Source organism: Panthera tigris, chromosome B3 (genome assembly GCF_018350195.1).
Source record: "Panthera tigris isolate Pti1 chromosome B3, P.tigris_Pti1_mat1.1, whole genome shotgun sequence".
In the NCBI taxonomy this organism is placed as follows: domain Eukaryota; kingdom Metazoa; phylum Chordata; class Mammalia; order Carnivora; family Felidae; genus Panthera; species Panthera tigris.
Genome location: NC_056665.1, coordinates 134235056 through 134258805, shown reverse-complemented (window position 1 = coordinate 134258805; position 23750 = coordinate 134235056). Strand labels below are relative to the sequence as shown.

General features: G+C 52.3%; 1 protein-coding gene across 2 annotated transcripts in view; it reads left to right on the top strand.

Moving 5' to 3' along the window:
• Window positions 1–22684, top strand: part of FBLN5 (fibulin 5) — a 79837-nt gene extending 57153 nt beyond the window's left edge. For both annotated transcript variants that reach the window (XM_007094954.3, XM_007094953.3), the window contains 6 exons: window positions 1867–1983; window positions 5231–5350; window positions 9657–9779; window positions 10703–10829; window positions 13820–14015; window positions 21732–22684. In XM_007094954.3, the coding sequence (XP_007095016.1) occupies window positions 1867–1983; window positions 5231–5350; window positions 9657–9779; window positions 10703–10829; window positions 13820–14015; window positions 21732–21893 (845 nt within the window). In that variant the 3' untranslated portion in view covers window positions 21894–22684. The remainder of the gene's footprint in view (window positions 1–1866; window positions 1984–5230; window positions 5351–9656; window positions 9780–10702; window positions 10830–13819; window positions 14016–21731) is intronic.
• Window positions 22685–23750: the final 1066 nt, after the last annotated feature.

Below are 23750 nucleotides of genomic sequence, written 5' to 3'. Positions count from 1 at the left end.
GAGCCCTTAGGGCCAGGTAACTGGGACATTTACCTCCTTGGGAGGGCTGTTCTCTTCCACCAGGGCCTGAAGCTTAGGGAGACATGCTCCTGGGGGCCTAACGTGGTGCCACATGTGCAACCCGCTCACACTTCACATCTGAAGTGAAGGCCTTTCCTAATTGTGGTTGACCTCATGCCTCCTCCTGGCCAAATTCTTTCTCTTTCCAAACCCAAGTTCCACAGTCATATACCACCCATCCTGTGCACCTTTGGAGACATTGCTTTTGCAGAAAAATGAGGGGCTGGGGGCTGCCTTTCCTCCAAGGTACCCCTGGGCAGAGGATGCCCTCCCCACTCCCTAACCCCCACCACTGCCTCCCTGGCCTTGGCAGCGCGTCCCAGTGCACCCTGGGAAAGTTGGGCCCAGCAACTGCACAAGTCAGTGTGCTTTCCAAGCAGGATCTGCAGCGCTCTCCATGGGCAGTGGGGTGGGCCAGGTTAGAAGTAGCTGCGACTCAGAGATGACTCAATCACAAGGGCAGGGCACAGGCTCTGAGGCGGGCTGAACAACTGAACAATAGGTTAAGATGGAGATGGGGTCCTTTCTGGCAGTAGGTGGTAGAAACCAGGTACGGAGACAGATTCTGGGCTGGTCTCCAGAGCCCTGGATGGACAATGGTTCCAAAGGAACTGGGGTCCCAGGGGAGAACATTTGGGGGAGGTGGGGGTAAGTAAGGACCAGTTACGGCTACAGTCAGATCAGCTGGTCCCAGCAGGTATTATATAGGTGGGGACTTGGTTTCCACCTATAGGCTTCTTTCAAGGCGTCCCATCTCACAGGAGGGAATTCTCTTGCCCATCAGCCCATTAACTTGGAGTATTGGGAAGTGCTTTCCCAATGACATCAGGCTCCCCATTGACTGGTACATGTCAGCAGGGAGGGCATACTGCCCAGCTCTGCTAAAAGGATCCATTCACCCACAGAGCCGCTTGCTCAGGAAAGGCCAGCCATGGCTCGGAAGGGGCATGTTTATCCAGGGTTTTATGTCTGCTCTGGTGCAAGGAGGAGATCCAAGGCGAACTCTGGCATCCTCGTGTTACTGGATTCATAGGTCTCTAGACGGCCCTGCTGCCCTGCCTTTCCTGGCCTACACTCACTCTTGTTCCTGAGAGGGAGACAGAGTCATTGCGGTTTTTTTTTTTTTAAGTTTATTTATTTACTTGGCAGGGTGGGCGAGAACGTGAGTAGGGGAGGGGCAGAGAGAGAGAATCCCAACTAGGCTCCATGCTGTCGGCTCGGAGCCCAATGTGGGGCTCGAACTCATGAACCATGAGATCGTGACCTCAGCCGCTATCAAGGGTCAGACGCTTAACTGACTGAGCCACCCAGGCACACCGAGACAGATTTATTGTTAATAGAGCTGGCACACAACCTATGGGAGCAAGGCTATGGATTCCTCTTATACTTGAAGCCAACTTGTCTCTTCCCAGGGCAGTGGGAGGTTTCTATAGAATCCTAGATTTGATTCTCCACGTTGGATACATTTTAGCATTGAATGTTGGAGTTGGATAAAAATCTCGGAGCTTGCCTTGCCCCACATCCCAGCCTAAGCAGATATTTCTTCTATAGCTTTTCGGGTTCAGGTGTTCATGGGACTGAGATGGGGCAGGAAAGGTTAGAAAGGTAGATTGAGCCTTAGCCCCGGAGGTTATCACCAACCCCAACACTCAGTCGGTCGGTACTGTCTTCTCTTTACTTCCCCTTCCCTTCCCTTGGCGGTCCTGCTCCAGGAGAGATGGGCCATAATGATGCCAATGGTGATGCCGGGTGTGGCACTGGTGATTGAGGAGAGATGTCTCACCTTGCTAGCGTTTCTCCTTCCAGACATTGATGAATGTCGCTATGGCTACTGCCAGCAACTGTGTGCGAACGTTCCTGGATCCTATTCCTGCACCTGCAACCCCGGTTTTACCCTCAATGAGGATGGAAGGTCTTGCCAAGGTAAGTGATGCAGATGATAACTTGCACACGATGCAAAGCACTAGACGCTGTCTTCTTTGGAATCTGACAGTTTACGTGGTTGGCGCATATTCCTACTTGGTGTCACCGTGTGCCCCTCCCGGGTTCTTACAGAAACCTGAGATCCGAACGGAGGTTATGGGAAATATCTCAAAAAGTGCTCTGAGTATGTCTGAGATTAGAACCACGGTCATCCATCAGTTGGGGCTTGTGCTTTCATGGATTTGCTTCTCTCTGTGCGTCTACTTCCCGGAAGTTGGCCTGCCAGCTTTCCAGGCTAATCAGAAATGTTCACGTGTGTCCGGTGGCCTGAGTTCAGTTCCTGATGTGCAAGAGGGGTGGTCAGAAAGGGCATCTGACCTCCGATGCATTCCCATATAGACTCTGTGCAGGGCTTTCATAGGCAATTTTCATGCCTCTCCCTCCAATGTTGCCTACAGCCTACGCTGGGAGGGCCTGCTCCTTAGCAGAGAGTCCAGGGGGGATGATGATTTCCTCCTCCGATGCAGTGTTTCGCACAAAACCGGAATGAAACAAAGGCATTTTCTGGGTTTTATAGGATCCCTTCAAATACTGATAAGAAAAACAAGCTGCATGCCTACTGCAGTTTCTTCTGCTCAGGAAGTGACTGGGGGCCCAAGGCCCAAGGAATTAGCGCAAGTCCTGCCCGGCCCCCGGCCCCGCCCCGGCCCCCACCCAGGCCTCCGGTCCCTGGCAGCTGCCCCTCCATCCAGGGTGGAGGCGGTGCCGGGGCCTCAGAATGAGGTCTTTGTTTGGAACCCGCCACCAGGTTTTGCAGGGCCCATGTCCTTGTCACACCATTTGAGGTCTGGCGGGCAGGCTCCCGGCCAGCTAGTCGGGGGAATATCATGTTTCCATTCATTTAATCATATCTAAATCATTGAGTAAACAGGAAGGCCTCAGCGCTTAAAGGGTCTGATCCTGGATTCTTTGTAAGCCTTTCTCTCCAGAACTGGTTCTGCTAATTGTTCCAAGAAGTCTCGGCTGTGTTCCTCTTGCCAGGGGAGGTAATTTTCTCCCAATAGAGCAGGGGCCCTTCTCTCCCACCGGAGCAGGGAGAAGGCCGCCTGGCTCCCTTGCCGCTGCGACGAGTGACATAAGGCAGCCGCGGGCTTCTCCGTGCCCAGACCGGAGGGTGGTAGTGCCCGCCCAGGTTTCCCCAGAGACTGGCAAGGTGCATCAGCATCTCGTAAGGAACAGCCGTGCTCAGCAGAGCCAAAAGGGCCTCTCAGGGACAGGCCTGTGACAAGGAGCAGATAATACACCTGGCACGTGCCAGGTGCCGTGGTGCGGAAAAGCCTGGACACGGGCACCCAGCCCCCGGGATATTGCATCAGCAGGGGCCACGGGTGTACAGGATGTTACCTACGCCGTTGAGCTCTTGTCCTGACGCCTCATGCAAGGAAGGCTGCTGTGCGCTCTTCAAAGCAGTGATGCCTCTGTTAACCTCACTGAACCCCAGCAGTAGCCTTAGGGGACGGGTTTGGCAGGTGTGTGTGGCCATGCCTTGCAGATGAGGAAGTCGAAGCTCAAAAACGTGAAGCCACTTGGCCGAAGTCACGCAGCCAGGTGGTGGCAGAGTTGAGAGAACCGAGGCTTCAGCCTTCCCGTCCAGCGAGTCAGAGTGGGGTGTGGCCTGCTCCACATGATTCACAGGGGCACTTGTGCATGTGTGGATCCTGGGGGCTGGCAGGCAAGTGCAGCCGGGGCCCAGGGGGCAGCGTCCTGTGGGCCCTGTTGCTCTGCAGAGGCAGCTGAGAGCTGCAGGAGGACAAGACCCGAGCTCACTCGTATTGGCGTGGTCAGCGAGTGGCCGGGAGCCAAGGACACCGGCCCTAATACTCGGCGGTGCCGTCCTGCCTGGACTTGACTCAAAGACTCGCCGCCATGGTGTTTCCAGGCTGCCAGGGCACAGAGCCTCCAAGCTCTGTTGGGGAGAATGCTACCTTGTGGACCCTCCCTGCAGAGCCCTGTTTTTCCCCCTCTGAAAGCTCTGAGGATACCAGGAAGCAGGCGCTGTGTGGGCATGGGATTAGCCCTCCCTGTTAAGAAAAGCTTTTCAAGCTGTTGCCGATGAAGGCTTTTCACTCTGAAAACACTCACATCTCTATTCAGAGCCTTGAGAGGTTTACCTGGACTTTGAAGGGGATAGAAATGCTCTCAGCTGGAACTTTGGTCATTGGCATATCGGGCTTGGGAGAGGGTGTGCTTAAATCAAGTCAGCCAGTGCCAGTGTAGAAAAGGGCTCCTTCCTGCCCCTCCCCTCACCCCGATGAGTTGTGCAGAATAGTTTGTTGATATCATGGAAAGCCCTCTGACTCAAGTTCCGGCTCCAGCTGTGCTCCTGTTAGCTTGGGAACTTGGGCGCATCTCCCAACCTTAAAACAACCTTAAAATTGTTGATGTATAATTGGTGTACAATAACCTGCGCTATTAAAGGTTCGTTATTCCATTACCTTTGATGTATGTATCCCCCCATGCAGCCATCACCACGCTCAAGGTGATGAAATACTCTATTATGTAAAAGTGTCCTCGTGCTCCTTTGTGGTCCCTTCCTTAACCCCCTGAACCTGTAACATGGGGCAGTGGCCCCAAAGCTGGGTTGTTGTAGGGATTCAGTAAGTGTGAGATCTGAGGACCCCGCCTCTAGGTAACTTCTTACCTCCCAAATGCCCCATCTCCAAATATAGTCACATTGGGGGTTAGGGATTCAACCTATGAATTTTGGGGAGGGACATAATAAGGTCCATAGCAATCACAGAGTTATTAGAGTTGTCATGGTTCCTTACCTGTTTACTGAAAAGTTTAGAGTCAGTAGTGAGAGAAGAGGGAATCGGTGATATAATGCAGGAGATGAGAGGGCAAAGCAGATATTGCCTGGAAATTCCTGTGGGTGAGCCTTGGGGAGTAGACTGACTAGGAGGGGTGTGTGTGTACATGCATATGCATGGATATGGTGTATGTACAAGTTGCTTCTGCCCTTCCCAACTTGTGAGCAAGGAGGGGCATGTGGATGGAGACCCTGGTCCTTCGGTGAAAGCTCTGGGGTCTGAGCTCTGAATGTGAGAGATCTTGGGTGGAGATACTTGGCCCCTGTGAATCTGGTCTCCCAGTGCCGGTAGATTTTGTTGCGAGTGCATTTTCTGCCTGGTCATTGGGGATGTTCTGTTGTGGGAATGCTCAGTGACGTGCTTTCCTTTTCCCGTAGATGTGAACGAATGTGCAACTGAGAACCCATGCGTGCAAACTTGTGTCAACACCTATGGCTCTTTCATCTGCCGCTGTGACCCAGGATATGAGCTTGAGGATGACGGTGTTCATTGCAGTGGTAATGGGCTTTGGCATTTGGAGACTTCCATCTGTATTAGGGGTCCAGGGGTGGGGGGGTCAGAGGACAAGGGCTTCCTTTACAGGTGTTTCCTCTCATTTCACAGACACATATCCAGTTTGGGGACATTTCTTAGTGCGGTGGGGTCACAACCACACAAAGCAGAGATGAGTCACTTCCTGAAAGGTGGAGTAGAGTCCGCTCCCTTATCATTTGACCCCTAATGCAAAATCTGACGGAGCTGCCTTTTAGGGTCTGACATGGGGTTGAAGAGGGAAAAGAGTGACCCAATGTTGTGTGTTGGTTTGAAGTATCTATCCCTACCCAGAACGGACAAGTCCTGGGGATCGCATAGATCGTACTTGTAGAGTGAAGTGACTTGGAATAATAGCATATCTCCCAGGGTTGGGTTGGCAGGGGCACTGAGTGGAATGAGATCATATACGTAAGTGAAAATGCTTTGCGGACTTCTAAAATCTCTACAAATAACGAATCAGTTCCTAGCTCCAGGCCTGGCACACAGCATGCATACAATCAAGAGTCCTCAAATCAATGAATGAATGATTGAATTTGAATGAATTAATTCTTAACAATTTGTGAGAACTTAGATGTGGTGACTTCGCTGACCTTTTACAAATTCCTTCCAAGACCCAGAAGCTACGATTCTCTGCCAGGGCTTTCTTGCGGACTCCATTACAATTTTCTTACTAAAACTTGTGACAAGAAAGTTGTAAACTCTTGCAAACTCCTTGAGAACAAGGATGACATTTTACTCCTATAAATCCATGTAGCATCCTGCACGGAGCCACGTATGTGCTCTTTCTTTCTTTCGTTCTTCTTTTTCTTCTTTCCTTGTTTTTTGGTAAATACTGGATTAAAGTAAACTCCATTGCATCGACTTTTGGCATCATGAGCCGTTGTGAATTAGCACGGCTCAAATTAACGCTGCTTCGCCGTATTCTTCAAAATAAGCGAACCATACCCTAGGGCGTGAAAATCTTTTTGTCCCACTGAATGGAAAGTTTCCTAATCCCGGGTTTCATTGTGACAGGAACTGACCCAGGTCATGAATGGGACTTGTGTGGTAGCCTCACTGAGGCCCGGGGTGTTCTAGGGACAGAGTACTCTGAACAAACGAGCAACCTCTCCCTGGGGCCCGGAAAGCCAGAGCCGTGAGGAGGCAGTTACAGAGAGCCTCAGACGGATTAAATGTCAGTCCCAGAAACTAATAAAATACCTTCAGGCATGAAAGGCTACTTTCTTCCTAGATTTCAGTTCCTCCTATGGCACTCCTTGGGGGAATCTGGGCCAAGGGACTAAGAGGGAGAAAGTTCAGCATCATGAGATGGGATTAGTTGTTTCTCCAAAAGTCCCTGCACATCCACAGGTGTATACTGACCATCTCTGGAGGGGGTATAGTAGAGCGACTGGAGCCAGATGGAGCTGGGTTCAAATTCTAGCTCTGCTGTTTAGTGCTTTCCTTGGCCACGTCACTCATGTGGTCCTAAAGATTAAAAAAGCTGGCGCCGAGGCACCTGGGTGGCTCAGTCCATTTCAGCATCCGACTTCAGCTCAGGTCATGATCTCATGGTTTGTGAGTTCGAGCCCCACACCAGGCTCTCTGCTGTCAGCACAGAGCCTGCTTCAGATCCTCTGTCCTCCTTGCTCTCTGGCCCTCTCCCACTGGTTCTCTTTCTCTTTCTCTCTCTCTCAATATAAATACATAAACTTAAAAAAAAAAAAAACTGGTGTACCTAAGCATCGTTCCATATTAATTTATTTTCTCTGTCAGTGTAAGAGACTTCTGGCTTTTCAGAGAGTTTACATCCTCGGTGGTTTGGCAGGGATTTTCAGTTGACTCATTTTACCCTAAATGGCCGTCTTCTCCACACTCACCATGAAGTGCCCACTTTCCTAAGACTTAGAGTGACTCCTGGCCACCTCAGGCTTTAAGGTTGGCTCGGGATAACAGTGGGACACAGGGAGTTTGTTTTCTGTCCCTTCCTACTTACCCTCTTTCTTTCTTCCTTCTTTCTTTCTTTCTTTCTTTCTTTCTTTCTTTCTTCCTTTCTTTCTTTCTTTCTTCTTTCTTTCTTTCTTTCTTTCTTTCTTTCTTTCTTTCTTTCTTCTTCCTTCCTTCCTTCCTTCCTTCCTTCCTTCCTTCCTTCTTTCCTTCCTTCTCATTTCCCCCCAGGAACTGTGACTCCCGGTGCTGTCACAGCTAGTGTGGCCCCTCTGTACAGCACCAGCCCTTTCCTGGCTGTGTCCCTTATCTCTTGGGGACTTGCTAAACTGAGCTAATCCTGGAAACCGTGGCGGGTTCGCATGAGTGAAAAATGGCCTCAAGGGTGCTCCTGGCCAGAAACCAGGCTTGGACTTCAGCTTTTTTGGTGGAGCCACAGCCCTAGTAAAGTCTGGGGATTGCAGACCCCAAGATAAACTGAGTGGGCCTATTAGGGACCCTCCCTAGCCAGCAGGAGGTGGGGGCACGTGCTGCCCTCTCCATCTGCCCTGGGGCCAGTCCTGCTCAGGGGAGGCCCCCAACCTTAGGACCCCTCAAATCCACCGATTTTAAGTCCTGAGCGGGATCGCTCAGGGAGACACCACAGCACGGTGTTGACCAGTGTAGGAGCCGGAGGCTGGCTGGCTGGCCAGCTTCATGTCCGAGACTTACTGCTTCCTCCTTATGTGTAAGTTGTTACCTAACTCGTTAGTCAAGTTACCTGACTTCGGTAAGCCTCCATTTTTCCTCTGTACAATGTAGCTAATAATAACACTTCCCTCGTAGGGCTGAGGTGAGGATTAAATAAGATGAGGCATGGGGCACCGGCCGGCTCGGTCTGCGGGGCGTGCGACTCTTGATCTTTGGGTTGTGAGTTCAAGCCCCACGTTGGGTGTAGACATTACTTAAAAGTAAAATCTTAAAAAAAAAAAAAAATAGTAAGATGAGACATGGGAAGGATTTAAGCCAGCACTTGGTGCAGAGCAAGCGCTTGACAGCTTCAGGCTTTACTCCCGCCTCTCCCAGAGGTGTGAGCAGAATCTACTATCTGTTGTGATGGGCTGGGGCCCGAGGCCTGGGACCCTACGAGGTCCCCGGGGGAGCAGGGGTGGGGTGGGCTGGGGCGGGGCGGACAGAAGCACGTCCTACCTCATGAGCGTGCTTTAACTTTCCACATGCACATCCGGTTCTGCCGGCTCCCAGCCCACTGCCCCCAGGGAGACCCCTGGGAGAGCTGGGAAGGAGTTGTTCCTCCTGCGACGTGAGAGGCTTAGGCGACACCAGGATTATCCCGAGGTGGGGAAGCCGCCTCGTTTGCCCGGACACCGTCCCTGGGTCATTCCGGCCACCGGCGGTCTGTGAGCGAGAGAGCAACCCGAGGACATGTCACATGGGGAAGCTGGGGAAAGCAAGTTTTCGGGAAACAATAAATGAAAGAAAAACATGTTTTCTTTGGCGCGCTCGACGAACGAGGCTCAGATGGGGCTCTGCTGCCAAACTCCGTGTGTGAGGAGGGCTGGCCCTTCTAAGACGCCCTCTTCTGCATCAGCTGCCCCGGCCTACGTGTTCGATGGCTGCTCCTCCGTGTCGCCACCTCTCTGCAGCCCGGGAGTGGCCCAGCTCCAGGTTCCCACGTGCCGACCACCTCCTGAGGCAGGCGGGCCAGCCAGGGGCGATACGCTGGCCCACCCCACGCCCCTCCAGAGCTTTCTCTTTCAAGGAGGTCTTTGAACACAATGAACTTTCGCCGTAACGCGCATCCCCCGGCCTCCCGGATGCGTCCCTTTGAGTTGGGATTTTCGGAAGCATATTGCTTCTCAACTTCGGGGTGATTAGAGGGCGATCAGCGCTGGTAAGGTTGCCCTTGCAGAAGGCTGGGGGCCAGGGAATGTGGGCTTTTGGGGGCTCTGGGGGAAGAGCTCTGCCGGTAGAAAACTCCGATGGGCAAAAGAATCCCCCCTTCAGAAGTGAAAGTTACATGTACCCGTTGGGCAAAATGAGTCGGTAGTGAGTAGATAACGTAGCTGAGCCAGCGGGAGGAGTGATGGAAGCTTGATGGAGACAGATTTCAGCTCCCTGGGGGAAAGAATCTTCTAGCAGCTAGAGCTGTCCAGTTGTTGGTAGGCTTCCTCAGTAGGTAGTGAGCTCCCTGTCACCTGAGTGTTCGAGAAGTAAAACGGCTACCTGGTAGCCACAAAGCTGTCATGTGCATCAGGAGTGTGTGGGAGTCGGAGGAGATAACCGCTAAGCTCCCACGCCCAGGTGGTCTAATTATAAACAGCAGGTGTGACTTGTCACCCCCAGACATGGACGAATGCAGCTTCTCTGAGTTCCTCTGCCAGCATGAGTGTGTGAATCAGCCCGGCACGTACTTCTGCTCCTGTCCCCCCGGTTACATTCTGTTGGATGACAACCGGAGTTGCCAGGGTAAGGCTGTCCAGGGGGACCTGGCTGGGGGAGGTGTCAGGTGGGGCTGGCTCAAGGGGTCACCTGGAGGTCTTCACCTGGGGGAGGAGGTGGCAGGGATGAGGGCAGGAGTAGGTTCCGGTGGCTCCCAGAGCGGCAGGCTGTGGCCAGGCTGTGTGGCTCCCCCCACCCCCGGGCAGATCTCTGCATCCCCAAGACTCCTTGTGGCCTGGCCCCCTTCACGGACCACGGTCCAGCCCTTCTCATGGGCCCTGGAGGGCAGCCCAGTTAGTGTTTCTCTACTGATTTCCTAGAAAATGGATGGCAGGGGAACTTCACACATCAGACTGCTGTGTCCCCCAAAGGGTCAGGACCCCCAGATGGTGAAGGGGTAGGTCTTACTCTTCAGATTGGCCACTTGGGCTGATTCCCAGCCTCATGGTCACCCAGTGGGGCCAATGGAGAGGCTGGTGGCTGAGCCGTTGACCCATTTCAGCTCCTTGAATCTACCTTACTGGAACAGCAGGCAAGAATTCTCCATAGCCAGGGCTGGGCAATAGAAATATAAAGTCAGCTACAAAGAGGAGCCATACAGCAATAGGAAATAGGAAAAACTACTTTTAAGAATGTATTTTATTTAAGGCAATACATCTACGATATTATCATTCCAACATGTACTCTATGTAAGAACTTTTGAAGAGATATCACTTTCTTTTTTGTGCTGCGTTGTCAAAACCGGTGTGTATTTTCCACTTCAGCACGTCTCAGTTCGGACTAGCCACCTTTCAAGGGCCCAGTAGCCGCACAGTGGCCAGTCGCTATCGTGGTGGACAGTGCAGTTCTCTAGTAAAGACCCAGGCCGCCCCACCCCCGACACCTGGCCAGGAGCCCAGCGCCTTGGAAGCACTGTCCTGCTTCAGCCCCTTGTCTACCCTTCGTTTCAGATATCAACGAGTGCGAGCACAGAAACCACACGTGTAACCTGCAGCAAACTTGCTACAATCTGCAAGGGGGCTTCAAGTGCATTGACCCCATCCGCTGTGAGGAGCCTTATCTTCGGATCAGCGATAAGTAAGTCATTTGGGAAATGGGACTGTGATGAGGGGTCTGGTTCAGCTGCCTGTGTGGTGGGAAAGGAGGGTGCCCCTGCCAGGGAGTCAGGATACTTAGCCTCTTGCCTGCTGGACACACACGGACACACACACACCTTCTGTCCTTGTCTCTTCCTTTTTTTTTTTTTTTTCTATTTTTTTTTAAGAAAGAGAGACAGAGCGTGAGCAGGGGAGGGGCAGAGAGAGAGGGAGACCCAGAATCCGAAGCAGGCTCCAGGCTCCCGGCTGTCAGCACGGAGCCCGACGCGGGGCTGGAACTCATGAGCCATGAGACCATGACCTCAGCCGACTGAGCCACCCAGGCGCCCCGGGCCCTCCTCTCATTCAGTCACACAGTTTCCCCCCTGAACAACACCCACTCCTTGCGCTGGAGACAAAGGGATGCGTCAGACACACCTGCCGTGGCCTCTAGGAATACAGCATCTAAGAGCAATTCGTGGCTTACCCGTGCGCTTCCTGCTCTGAACAAAAACTGGACAAAGAGGACGAAGCAGGGGCAGGCGGGTCCGTTACGGACAGTTCGGCTTGTTGCTCGGAGCCGTGCTTCTAGCAACCCTTTGGTGTCTGGTTCCAGGGTCCTACGTGGCGGAGCAAAGTGTCCGCTCTCTCTGGTTCTCTCTGGGGTCCTCCAGGCCGCGCTTGTCTGGAGCCGGGGAGTCGACGGCTTCAATGACAGCACTGAGCTCGTGTTGCCCGTGAGGTCCCTGGCGTGCCGCTGCAAGCTGCCTGCCTCCAGGACCCGTTTCGGCTGACTCCAGCCACCCCCTTCCAGCTCATTTCCTCGTTCATGGTCCTGTGCTCCTGCCAACCTGAGCAGGACTCGCCCTCACCTTTACCCACACCCTGGAACGTCCAGCCTCCCGCCTCTCACGCACCCATTTTCTGCCATATGGAAGGCATTTCTTCCACCGCCACGTGGACAGATCCGCCCCACCTTCCAGATCTCAGCTCCAGTGCCATCTCCCCCAGCTGTCTGTGATCCTCCTCAGCTGCCAGCCGTCACGCCCTCCTCCGGGCTTCTTCATTTAGGAGGCAGTTCTTTTCTGTGTGACACGTGACGTTTTCAGGGGCCATTCGGGCACCCGGGACAGTTTGACTTGGCTATTTGGATCAGCCTTCAGAAAGCCAAACTTTACAAATGATTTTTATACACCCCTTTATCAAACGTTAGACGAGCTCCTATCACGTGGCAAACAGTACCAGGCATGATGGTTTTGCTCTTATGCTAGCGGAGGAGAAAGGCATTCAACCGGTGTCGCATAAATGAATGCATAATCGTAGATTGGGATGGGTGCTGTGAGCAGGAGGAACGGGAATTTATAAAAGGAACATTAGGGCTGGAGCTGGTCTAGACTGGGGAGTCCAAAAGCTCCTCTGAGGAAACACCATTTGGGCTGGAATGGGAAAATGAGTCGATGTTGGCAGAGACTGGAAGAGCCAAGGGAACAGCATGTGCAAAGACCACAAGGCGGAGGTGAACTTGACGTCTTCAGGGAACATCTTCAGAGGCTGCAGCCTAGTGAGTGAAGTGGGCAGTGATCTGAGGGAAATTGACAGAGGCCAGACTTTGTTCAGTTTAAAAAAAAATTTTTTTTAATGTTTATATATTTTTGAGAGAGAGAGAGACAGAGCACAAGCAGGGGAGGGGCAGAGAGAGAGGGAGACACACAACCCGAAGCAGGCTCCAGGCTCTGAGCTGTCAGCACAGAGCCCGACGCGGGGCTCGAACTCATGGACGGTGAAATCATGACCTGAGCTGAAGTCAGACGCTTAACCGACTGAGCCACCCAGGCGCCCCAGACTTTGTTCAGTTTTTACTCAAGTTATAAGGGGTGGCCCCTGGAGGATCTTCAAGCAGGACAGAGACAGCATCTGATCTTTGTTCGATGACGGGCACTCTGGCTGCTGTGTAATGGATTGAAGGGAGAGGGACCTATTAGGAGGCCATCACAGAGGTCCAGGAGAGACACGGTGGTGGCCTGAATGACAGTTCTGTGACAGAGGAGATGGTGAAAAGTGGTTGGATCTGGACTATATTTTGGAGATCGAACCAACCAGTAAGTTTTGAAGGTAGATCAGAAGTTTGGGGAGAGCAGCAGAAACAAGACAAGACTGACTCCCGGTTCCACCCAGCAAGGCACATATCTATAGACCTCCCCATTCTCCTCAGCTCTGACTCCTAGAAGGGAAGTCTCAGGGATGAGGTGAGAGATGGGGGTGGTTAGGGACAAATCAACGGGGTGTCTACAGCAGGCATTCCTTGGTAAAGAGAGTCCATGATTTCATATGATGACAACACTGTTACTAGTCTTTCAAACTAGTTGCTCTGTATTAGAGATATTTGTGCCCGTGATTTATTTCTCCTACTAGAAGGTGAACTATTTGAGGTCAGGATCGTATTTATTATTGCAGTTCCAAAATGTCTGATGTTATGCCTTAAACATAGTGAGTTCTAACTTGTTTGTCAAATGGAAAGATTAAGTCACGTTCTACCCAGACTGTGTTAAGTGCCATAGAGAATGTACAAGGACCACCCAAATCCTGTCAAGCTAAATGGCATTTCTCACTTTTTAAAATTTCTTCGTGAGTGTGTACGTCTGGGGAAGTGAAGGGCTATGTGGCCAGGGACGCATTTTGCCAAATAAATACATGACAAATGTGAAGCGCATTAGAGAACGTGCCAGTGTTCTGAAAGGCAGACATCTAAGGTTTATATTCTGGTAGCCAGACCTATTCTGATTGGTCAGAATAGGCCATTCTCTAGGAAACAGCTCACGTACACGCTGGTGAGTTTTTACACCAGACCGAGGAGCAGAGAGGATCTCCAGTGACAGCATTCAGATGATAAAAATGGGGTGGCCTCTTTTCAACGTTTTAAGTGAGGAAGTAGGTACAACGAGCATCTGGAAAGGATTTATCGCATTCTCAAATGATTTCCCTCCCCAACAGCCGCTGTATGTGTCCCGCTGAGAATCCTGGCTGCAGAGACCAGCCCTTTACCATCTTGTACCGGGATATGGATGTGGTATCGGGACGCTCCGTTCCTGCTGACATCTTCCAAATGCAAGCGACGACCCGCTACCCTGGGGCTTATTACATTTTCCAGATCAAGTCTGGGAATGAGGGCCGAGAATTCTATATGCGGGTAAGAGGGCATCGTCACCGTCTTTAACGATGCTTGTGTTGTCTAACCTGGCACGTGCTTCTAGAAACAGTTCGGAGAGCAGCCAGGAGGGGCGGGTATGAAGAGAGAAGAGGGGATGGGTGGGAGTCAGGACTTCAAGGTTCAGATTCCTGTTACTTTCTAGATGGCTTTGTAAAAGCTGCTTTTCCCCCGTGGGCCTCAGGACCCTCGTCAGTGCAATGAGAAGTTAGGCCAAGATGCAATCTTCCATCGTTTTCCTGCCTGGAGGAGTCACTCACATAGCCAGTTATCCATCCACTCATCTGAAGGTATTTATTACCTACTTCGCACTTCCAGAAACCGAGAATATAGCAGTGAGCACAGCATCCCCAGATCTCTGCCCTCCCTGCCCTCCCGGCACTTATGTTGTGGTGAATATGAAAGCATGCCTCACGGAAGTGGGCCCCACCTGGGTTGCGCAACTGTGGCTCTTTACATTTAAATGAATTATGATGAAATGAGATTAAAAAGTAGCACAAGCCACATTTCAAGGGCTCAGTGGTCACCTGTGACTGCTGTATTGGCTCAGATAGAGAACCTTTCCATCATCGTAGAAAGTTTGATTGGATAGCACTGACTTAGCCACATCAGGAGAAAATTTTAGAATACACATCCTAAAATGTAGTTGCCCCTTCTTTTTTGAAGTTCATTATTTTGAGAGAGAGCACAAGCTCGAGCCGGGGAGGGGTAGAGAAAGCATCCCGAGCGGGCTCCACGCGGCCAGCACAGGACCCAACGTGGGTCTCAAACTCACGCACTGCGAAATCATGACCTGAGCCACCATCAAGAGTCAGACGCTCACCTGACTGAGCCACCCAGGCGCCCCTCACTTCTGTGCTATACACGTATAATCCCACACCCTTATGTTATTGCACTTCATGTCCCGCAGCCCTGGGGTGAATGTACCTCTTTGGATACCCCCGGTTCAGAGCAATGTTTTTTACATTTCAGTGTGAACGTGGGCACTTGTCCAAAAAAGTGGATTCCAGAGCTTCCTCTCCGGAGAATCTCTCTCAGAAGACCGTGGTGGAGGCCTAGGGTATCCACTTCCTGTGGTTACTATGACAAAGGACTCCAACTCGGTGGCTTAACCCAACAGAAATTTATTTTCACAGGGTCCTGGGAGCCAGAAGCCTGTAATCACGTTCACTGAGCGGAAACCAAGGTGTCACAGAGCCATCTCCCCTCCAGGGGAGAAGCCATTCCTTGCTTCCACCAGCTCCCAGCACCTGCCAGCATTTCCTGACTTGTGGCCACGTCCCTTTAGTCTCTGCCTCCAGTGGTCACACTGCCTCAGGTTCTGTGGGTGTCAACCCTCCCTGTCTCGCTCTGTGTGTCACATGTGATCGGATTTAAGGCCAGCCCACATAATCCAGGATAATCTCCCCACGGCAAGATCCTTAACTTAATCCCCTCAGCAAAGGTCCCTCTTCCTTATAAGGTAACAAGTACAGGTTCCAGGGATTGGGGCCCGATACCTTTGGGAGCCTTCAGCCCACTATGCCCAGGAATCTGCATTTCTAACAAATGCAGCTTGTGGTCCTCCAGGGGCATCGTCGGGGAGCTACGGGCCCATGGAAGTTTACCCACTTTGAAGGGAGCCGGTCGCAGTCCCGTGAAAGGACCCTGTATCTGAGGTCTCTACCTCCCTCTCCCTATCTCCTGGCCGAACCTTCCAGTCCTTGCTTCTGGGGCTGGGACTGTCTAAAAACAGGGACGTCTCAGAAGCAGCGGTGAGAACAGTTTAGAAAAGGTTCCAGGGGCTGGTATCATGCCTGTATCCTCACTGATAGTTTTTGGCAAGACCCCAGGGGGACCGGGTCACATGTGTAACACAGTCAGCAGAGCCAGCATCTGTAGGCCAGTGCAACAGGGTCAGAGGCTTTGGAAAAAGATGGACTGAGTTGAAGGCAGAGGAACTTCTGTGAGATGAGAAAGACAGAGCTGTGTTTATGTCTGTCCTCTCTCCGCTGTCCAGCAGAAACCCACATCTGTGAGCTGCTGTGGCCTTGCTGCCCTCGGGAGCACAAGCCTAGCCCAGCGGCCTCCTGCAGTTTGGCCTCTGTCATTTGTACAGACATAGCGGGTCCCAATCATAGGGCACAGAGATGCCCCTTCGGGGGATTTAAAATTCCATCACTGGTGCCACCTGCCTCGCGTTTTTCCTTTTCCCACGCAGAAAACAAGATCCTCAGAAGGTGGCCTTGCCTGGGTGAGGTGTCGCTCACTGGAACACCACCTGCTAAAATCCCTATAGACCCAAATGTTCCCCGGGTGGCTGGCTTGTAAAAGCCAGTGATGGCGGGGGAAGAAGATTGTCCTATAGGTGGCATGGACGGGAGGGAGGATCATTCCTGGAGGCTTCCTCTGGGACTCAGGTTGACACAGCCCCTGGGGGACCCTTGAAACCCACAAAGCCGAGCTGTATGCCCGCGCCCTCTCAGGACATTGAGTTGGGCCCTAATTCTTTACTATTTATTCAGAAGCGGATGTCAGGACTCTGAGGCTGAAGGAACTTAGGGACAGGGAGGTGGCTCCTGGCATCTCTCCTGGCTGCACCCGGGAAGAGAAAACAGGTTCCGTCTGGGTGCCCTGTGAAGCCACGGGCATGAGGCAGGAAGACAAGGAGAAATCTGCTGGACAAGGTGGGCCTTCCACACGTCCAGCTTCCAAGGCACGGCCCCATCATCAGGAGGCCGCACATCGCTGTTCTCTGTGGGCTCCAGGGCCAGGCTGGTCCACTTCATTCGGGTTCTACAACTCACCAACTCACCAGCTGTGTGACCTTGGGCCCATTACCTAACCTCTCTGGGCCTCAATTTCCACATATGTAAAGAGGGGATAATAATAGTATTTACCTTGGGATTAGATGAGATCATCTGCTTAGCTCAGTGCCTGGAACACAGAATGACTGTTTTGATCAAACAGGTAGGATTTGGCAGAGGTGAAACATTCAGTAACCTTTTTCTCACCTTGCTGGTTCCAACCTGTGCACACCTGGGTGATATCTAGGTTAATCCCTCGGACTGACAGGTTCTTTGAGTTACTATTGAATTGTCTCCTTCTCATATCAAGTCTAATAAGCTGGTTTCAGTGGAAACGTCCACCTTTCTGTCCCTCACTCAGTGTTTAGTGTTTCTTCCCTTCCTCTGCTTAGGGGTGGGGTGGGGGTGGCCCCTGTACCAGCTTCCTCTTCCCCTCCCCACGCTGACCGTGCTGTTTTAGGCTCCTTCTCCGGGACTGGGTGCGGGGGGTGCAGATAACGGAGGGGAGCGTTAGGGTGACGGGACCGGGGTCTTACTGGATTGTTGCCAGTAGGGCCCCTTGTTGGCTACAAGCCGCCCCAAACCTTTGCACCCTCTTTCCAGTGCTGTGTCTCACACAGACTTTCTGCGGGTGGGGAGGGGCCGCTGTGGCCTCGGCGGAGCAGATGCGCCAACAGGCAGGTCCCCAGCAGCTCCTTACATCACCATGGTTCAAGGTATCCGGGCTGGCTGTCATCTCTAGACTTCTCCACTGCTCTCTGCACTCTTTCTTCTTACTGTTTATTTATTTTTGAGAGAGGGAGAGAGGGACAGAGCGTGAGCAGAGAAAGGGCAGAGAGAGGAAGACACAGAATCTGAAGCAGGTTCCAGGCTCTGAGCTGTCAGCACAGGGCCCGACGCGGGGCTCGAACTCACAGACCATGAGATCGTGACCTGAGCCCAAGTCGGACGTTTAACCGACTGAGCCACCCAGGCGCCCCACTCTCTCTCTCTCTGCACTCTTAAAGGACCCACATCCCTGAATGGTTCTCTCAAACCGCCCTCTTGCTTGAGGTGGGGGCTGGTGAGTGTCTTGAATGCCCCATGATGTTGAAGGTGAGAGAAACAGGTCTGGCTGGGCCACCGCTCTGCAAATCCGGTATGGCAGCTACAGGAACCACCCGGACGGCAGCAAATCCTATACAGCGCTCGGCATGCGCCAAGTGCTTTCCATATATCGCTCCCTTCACCCTTCCAACAGTCCTGTGACGCAGCGCCTGCGTGACCGTCCCGATTTTATAGACGTGGGCACCGAGGCACAGAGAGGCTGAGGGACGTGCCCATGGTCTCACAGCCAGGAAGCAGCCGAGCAGGATTCGAACCCGGGCAGGCCGGTATTGAAATCCATGCATACACTTACCTTCTCTTTAGGATGTGGGGTCAGAAATTGAGATAACAGGAAAGGGCTGCTTTAACATCTAGTAATAGTAGAAGGTGTTCAGGAAGGGTTAGTTATTTTGGACTGATAGCGTTGTTTCTGCTGTGACGGCCGCTGTTTTCAGGACGCTGTGAGCTCCCGGGCTCTGGAGCTGGTGACAGGAGCATCATGCAGGAGGTGCGGCTTGGCGGCCAGAATTCAGGTTCTTCCACGCGGAAGGTCACTGATTGTGTCGCGAGCACACAGCGGGCAAGCCACACGTGGCCCCGTGCACACACAGGCACGTGTGCTTACACACATGTGCCTTTCACAAACACAGTCGGCAGCCGGCCTCACCCTGATCCCTGGACTGGTGACTGGCCTTGGCCAGGTGACTCGAGGACGCAATTAGGGCCGGAAGGAGGAGCATATTTACGCCATGAGACATGTGTGGATCAGGTGGCAGGTCCCCGGGCAGCTGACCTGCTGGCCGCGAGTCAGACGATGCTGTCCCACAGGCTGACTTAGAACAGACCCCCGCACGTGTCCGAGCAAGGCCAAGGAAACACACATCCGGTGGTCAGTTTGCACCCTGCCGCCGTTGCGGTCGGCTGCACGGGTGCTGGGCACTCGTTCTTCTTCCGTCACCAAACATAAATTCAGCACCAGGACGTATGCAGCCTTGGGCCAGGCGCCGAGAGTTCAGGAACAAACAGGATGTGACCTCTGCCCTTGAGGAGCCCACCCTGGTGGGGAGAGGGGACAAACAACCAGGCAAACATTGACAATGCAAAGTGGCGATTCTTCCTTGGAGTAAGTGCAGCGGAATGGTCCGGAAATTCAGATGTACTGAGACCTTGTCATAGGATGTAGCGGTCAGAGCAGGATTGGGGGGCCAGTGTGCTAGTTTGGTGACCTGATGTAATGTATGTCACCTACTCACACTGTAGGGTATGGGGATTAAATAAGAGATGTACAAAATAGCCCAGTGCCTGCTTTCATACCCACTGCCCCCGTCATCGTTTCCTACCAATGACCACGAGCCTTGCAGGCCTCCCTCCCAAGGGCTGCCCACGGCTCAAGGTCTTCAGTCCTTGGCCTTTGTTCATGCAAACAGTGAAAGCTGGTGAGATATTCGTATACGTAAATGCCATGGGCATTTCCCTGTGTGGCTGTCCCTGTGTGGCCAGCACTGCTGGCCCGGTGCTCTCAAGTTTTGCAAGAGTTGACAAGGAAGTCTGAGCGATCCTCTGGGTAAGGACGCACCACTTGCGCTGATGCTGACGGGAACAGAGGGAGCGGATGCCAAGAGGAAATTGCATGGCTGTCAGGCTATTGATAGTCCAGGGGCCAGGGGAGGTCCCGGTACCTGGCTGGCACCTGCCTGCCCGTCCCGCCCTTGTCATACTCTTGGGGATGTCGGATCTTTATGGGGAGCCCTCCCTTTATGGAGACAGATAAAATACCTGGTGTGGCTTTAACTAGGCCAAGCTGCTTGATTTTGCAAGCCTGTTGCTTTCAGTTTCTGGGCACAGCGCTGGGCTCTGCGGCTTATAGGAAGCGATTGTCTGGCCGCTCCGTGCTCTCTCACGCTACTTCCTCCCCAGGAGCCCACTCTCTGGCCACTGCACTGACCCATGAGCATCTCTCCTAAAAGATGGTTCCAGGGAGAAGAAATGAAACACACAGCAGTCTCCTCTGATAATTGTTGTGCAGTGAAAAAGGCCTGGGATTTGGGGTCAAGCCGCAGCCCTCCCCTTACCTGTCATGGGTGACCCCATGTCATGACTTAACCTCACTGGGCCTTGGTTTGCTTAGTTATAAAATGGGGAAATAATGAGACATACCTTTAGTAGGACAGGCAGGGTCCCCAGACTGGGTCCTGTGCTTTTAGATCAGCACTTCTCAATTATTTATTTATGTATTTTTTAAAAAAAATTTAACTTTTATTTATTTTTGAGAGAGAGAGAGAGACAGAGTGCAAGCAGGGAGGGGCAGAGAGAGAGGGAGACACAGAATCCGAAGCAGGCTCCCTCTGAGCTGTCAGCACAGAGCCCGATGAGGGGCTCAAACTCACGAACCGTGAGATCATGACCGGAGCTGAAGTCAGACAGTTAACCAACTGACTGAGCCATCAGGAGTCCCAGCAATTCTCAATTATTAATGTACCCACAAATCACCTGGAGATTGTGTTACCGTACAGATTCTGGCTCAGTAAGCCAGAGGTGGGGCTTGAGATCCTGCATTTCTAACCTGCTCCCTGGTGATGCCTGTGGTACTGGTCCAGGGACCACCCTTTGAGTAACAGAACCTTTCAGCGCTTTTTAATAAGGATTAAATAAGTGCATTGCTGAAAACTGTGCCTCCCACGTGGTAGATGCTCAGTGGATGTCAGTCCTCCCTCCCTAGCTGCTCAAAAGTTTTAGAGAGAGATTCACTGGAGGGAATCATTAGGACTACAGCAGTAGGGTCACAGAGTGCTGAAGCTTGAAGGGACTAGAGTGTCTAATGGGAGCTCCAGCAGGGACGGTACATCAGAACCAGTTTCCCCAGGCTTCATCCAAGCACCCACTTGAGCAGCAAATCTTGGAATGGGTCCCTGAAATTGTTAGTTTAAGAAAAAGTGTTCTGGGTGCATTGGCAGCTGTTGACTGGAGAACTACTGATCTGGTGCAAACCCTCATTTTAATTTTTTTAAATGTTTATTTATGTGTGAGAGAGACAGAGACAGACTGCAAGCGGGGGAGGGGCACACACACACACACACCTAATCCAAAGCAGGCTCCAGGCTCTGAGCTGTTAGCACAGAGCCCGACGCGGGGCTCGAACCCACGGACTGTGAGATCATGACCTGAGCCAAAGGCAGATGCTTGACCAACAGCCACTCACGTGCCCCTACAAACCCTCATTTTAGAGGATGAGGCCTGGAGAAGCGAAGTGACAGCTCTGTGACATGCAGTTCCATGAATTATTCATTCTTTCATTCCAGATCTATTCACTGAGCACTGACCGTGTGCCAGGAACCGTGCCAGGTTCTGGGGACACTCAGTGGTGAAAAACCTGACCCCCGTCCTCGCTCTTACAGAGCTCGCAGTCTGGCGGGGACTCAGACAGCAGACATAGACCAAGTAGGGTGGACCGCGATGGAAAGTAGACTGGGTGCAGTTGGGGGAAGCAGAGAAGGCTTCTTCAGGAAGTGACATTTCGGGTGGGACCTGAAGGGTCGGCAGGAAAAAGCCGGGTGGGACGTGGGCAGAGGCCAGGGGAGAGCGTGGCGTCAGGGGATCCCAGTCCGACTGCAGTGCTCTGGGGGGGGAGGGGCGCCCCGGTGGAGGCTGCCGCCGGACCACCCGGCCCTCTGCCCTGGTGGTCGTGTGGGGCACCCCGCCTCCCGACCGACCCACAGCTGTCCCCAACCCTCTCTGCTGTTGCTCGACAGCTTCTGGAGTCCGGCTCACCTGCCCTGTTAACGCCGGCCAGCCTTTCTCTAACCAGTGTCCCCGGTTCTGTCCACAGCAAACGGGCCCCATCAGTGCCACCCTGGTGATGACACGCCCCATCAAAGGGCCGCGGGACATACAGCTGGACTTGGAAATGATCACAGTCAACACGGTCATCAACTTCAGAGGCAGCTCCGTGATCCGACTGCGGATATATGTGTCCCAGTACCCGTTCTGAGCCCCGGGCTGGGGTCTCTGACACTGCCTCTCAGCAGCACCCAGGGACAGGAGAAGAGAAGAAACGAGAGGGAGGGTGACGTGGGACAGATGTTACGCTTTTCTTGCTGACCGCCTCCCGAGGAGTCGGCCCCGAATGTCCTGACGCTGCCTGTCCCCTTGTAGACCCGTCGCTCTGAAGGACATGCTTCCCCCAGTTCTTACGACGCAGTTATCGAAAAGTATTATCAGCGCCCTGACCTGAGATCGACGGTGATTTTTCAAGGCCTATCAGTTTATTTTCATATTTTTCGAAGGAAATAGATTAGCTTCGCTGGGGTCTGAGTCCGCGTTCAAAGACTGTGAACGGCTTCCTGTCACTTCTCGCTGATTGCTTCTTTGCCGAGGCCCGGATTGCTCACGGGGACGCGGGGTATAGCTAGCTGCTTCTTGTATGCACAGAGAAGGCTGCGGAAAGAAACCACAGCAGGATCTAGGGGTTTTCACAGAGTCTATTTCAAAACATGTGTGGTATTTTCAGCCACGAGAGAAGGTTTAGTTGTCCTTACGTTTGTATAACTGTCTAATCCTTTCTTGTGCATTTTGAGTATATATATTTTTTTTTAAATAAGTGGTAGAATTCCTTAAGAAGGCCTTCAGACACATGTTATGTTCTGACTTCCCAAACCCAGTCTCCTCTCCATTCTACCCCGGTGTTTTCTTCGAGGACCCCTTACTCATGTTTTCTTTAGAATTTTTACCCAACTGGGCTGGAAGGCAGAGGTCTCTAAACTGATTAAATATTTGAAGAGATCTTGTGTTTGGTTCATTGTGACATCGTAGATGATTCAGCGTGTGGGGCTGGCTCTTCTTTGAACCCGTTTATTGTGCACTGGTTTGAAAACTCCCTGGAGAGCTCCGTGGTCCTTTATAACTCAGGTACCTGATGGTGAGTAGGGGGCAGAGAAACGGAGGTGGAGAAGGTAAGAGGAAGCGTCAACCTGAATCCTGTTTCGTTCATTTGAGAACAGTTGTTCTTTAACTGTTCCCTCTGTCATGTAGATTATTTCCAGGTACCCTTCCAGAGCCGTAATGTAGTCACCTTACTTTATAATCAGTGGCCCTCAATCCTGGCCGTGTGCTAGGATAACTCGTGGAACTTTTAAGAGAAAAACCTGATGTCTTGGGCTGATTTCTTGAACCCAGAAATTCTGGTTTCGTTGGTCTTTGGTAGGGCCCGGGCACTGACTTTTTTTTTTTTTTTTTTTTTGTTTATTTATTTATTTTGAGAGACAGAGAGCAGGGGGAGGGACAGAGAGAGAGGGGGAGAGAATCCCAAGCAGGCTCCTCACGGTCAGTGCAGAGCCCAACCCAGAGCTTGAACTCACAAACCGTGAGATCAAAACCCGGCCTGAGCCGAAATCAAGAGCCAGGCACTTAACCCAATGAGCCACCCAGGCGCCCCCCAGCAGTGATACTTTTACAAACTGTAGTAAACAGCCAGAGTTCAGAGTGCACTGTTATAAACCCTATAAAGAGAGGGGGACAAATATGGCCCAACCTTGGTCACCTTGCCCTCAACATCTTTTCAGCTATTTACAGGGCTCATTGCCCATTTCCTGATCAGGGACTCTGGCTTTCCTTTCAAGAGTCAGAACCCCAGGCAGGGGACAGAGAGAGTCAACAGTGCAAGTCACGGGTTAGAGAACAGGTGGGGACAGCTGCCTTTGTGTCCCGTCCCAGGGGTTGACCTGAGGCTTCCAGAGGAGGGCATGTACTCCTTGATGAGGTTCAGTCTACAACACAGATGGACAGATATTCCCATTCTACTCGTAGGGAGCATATTTATTAAAGAACTACTGGGTGCCAGGAACTGTGC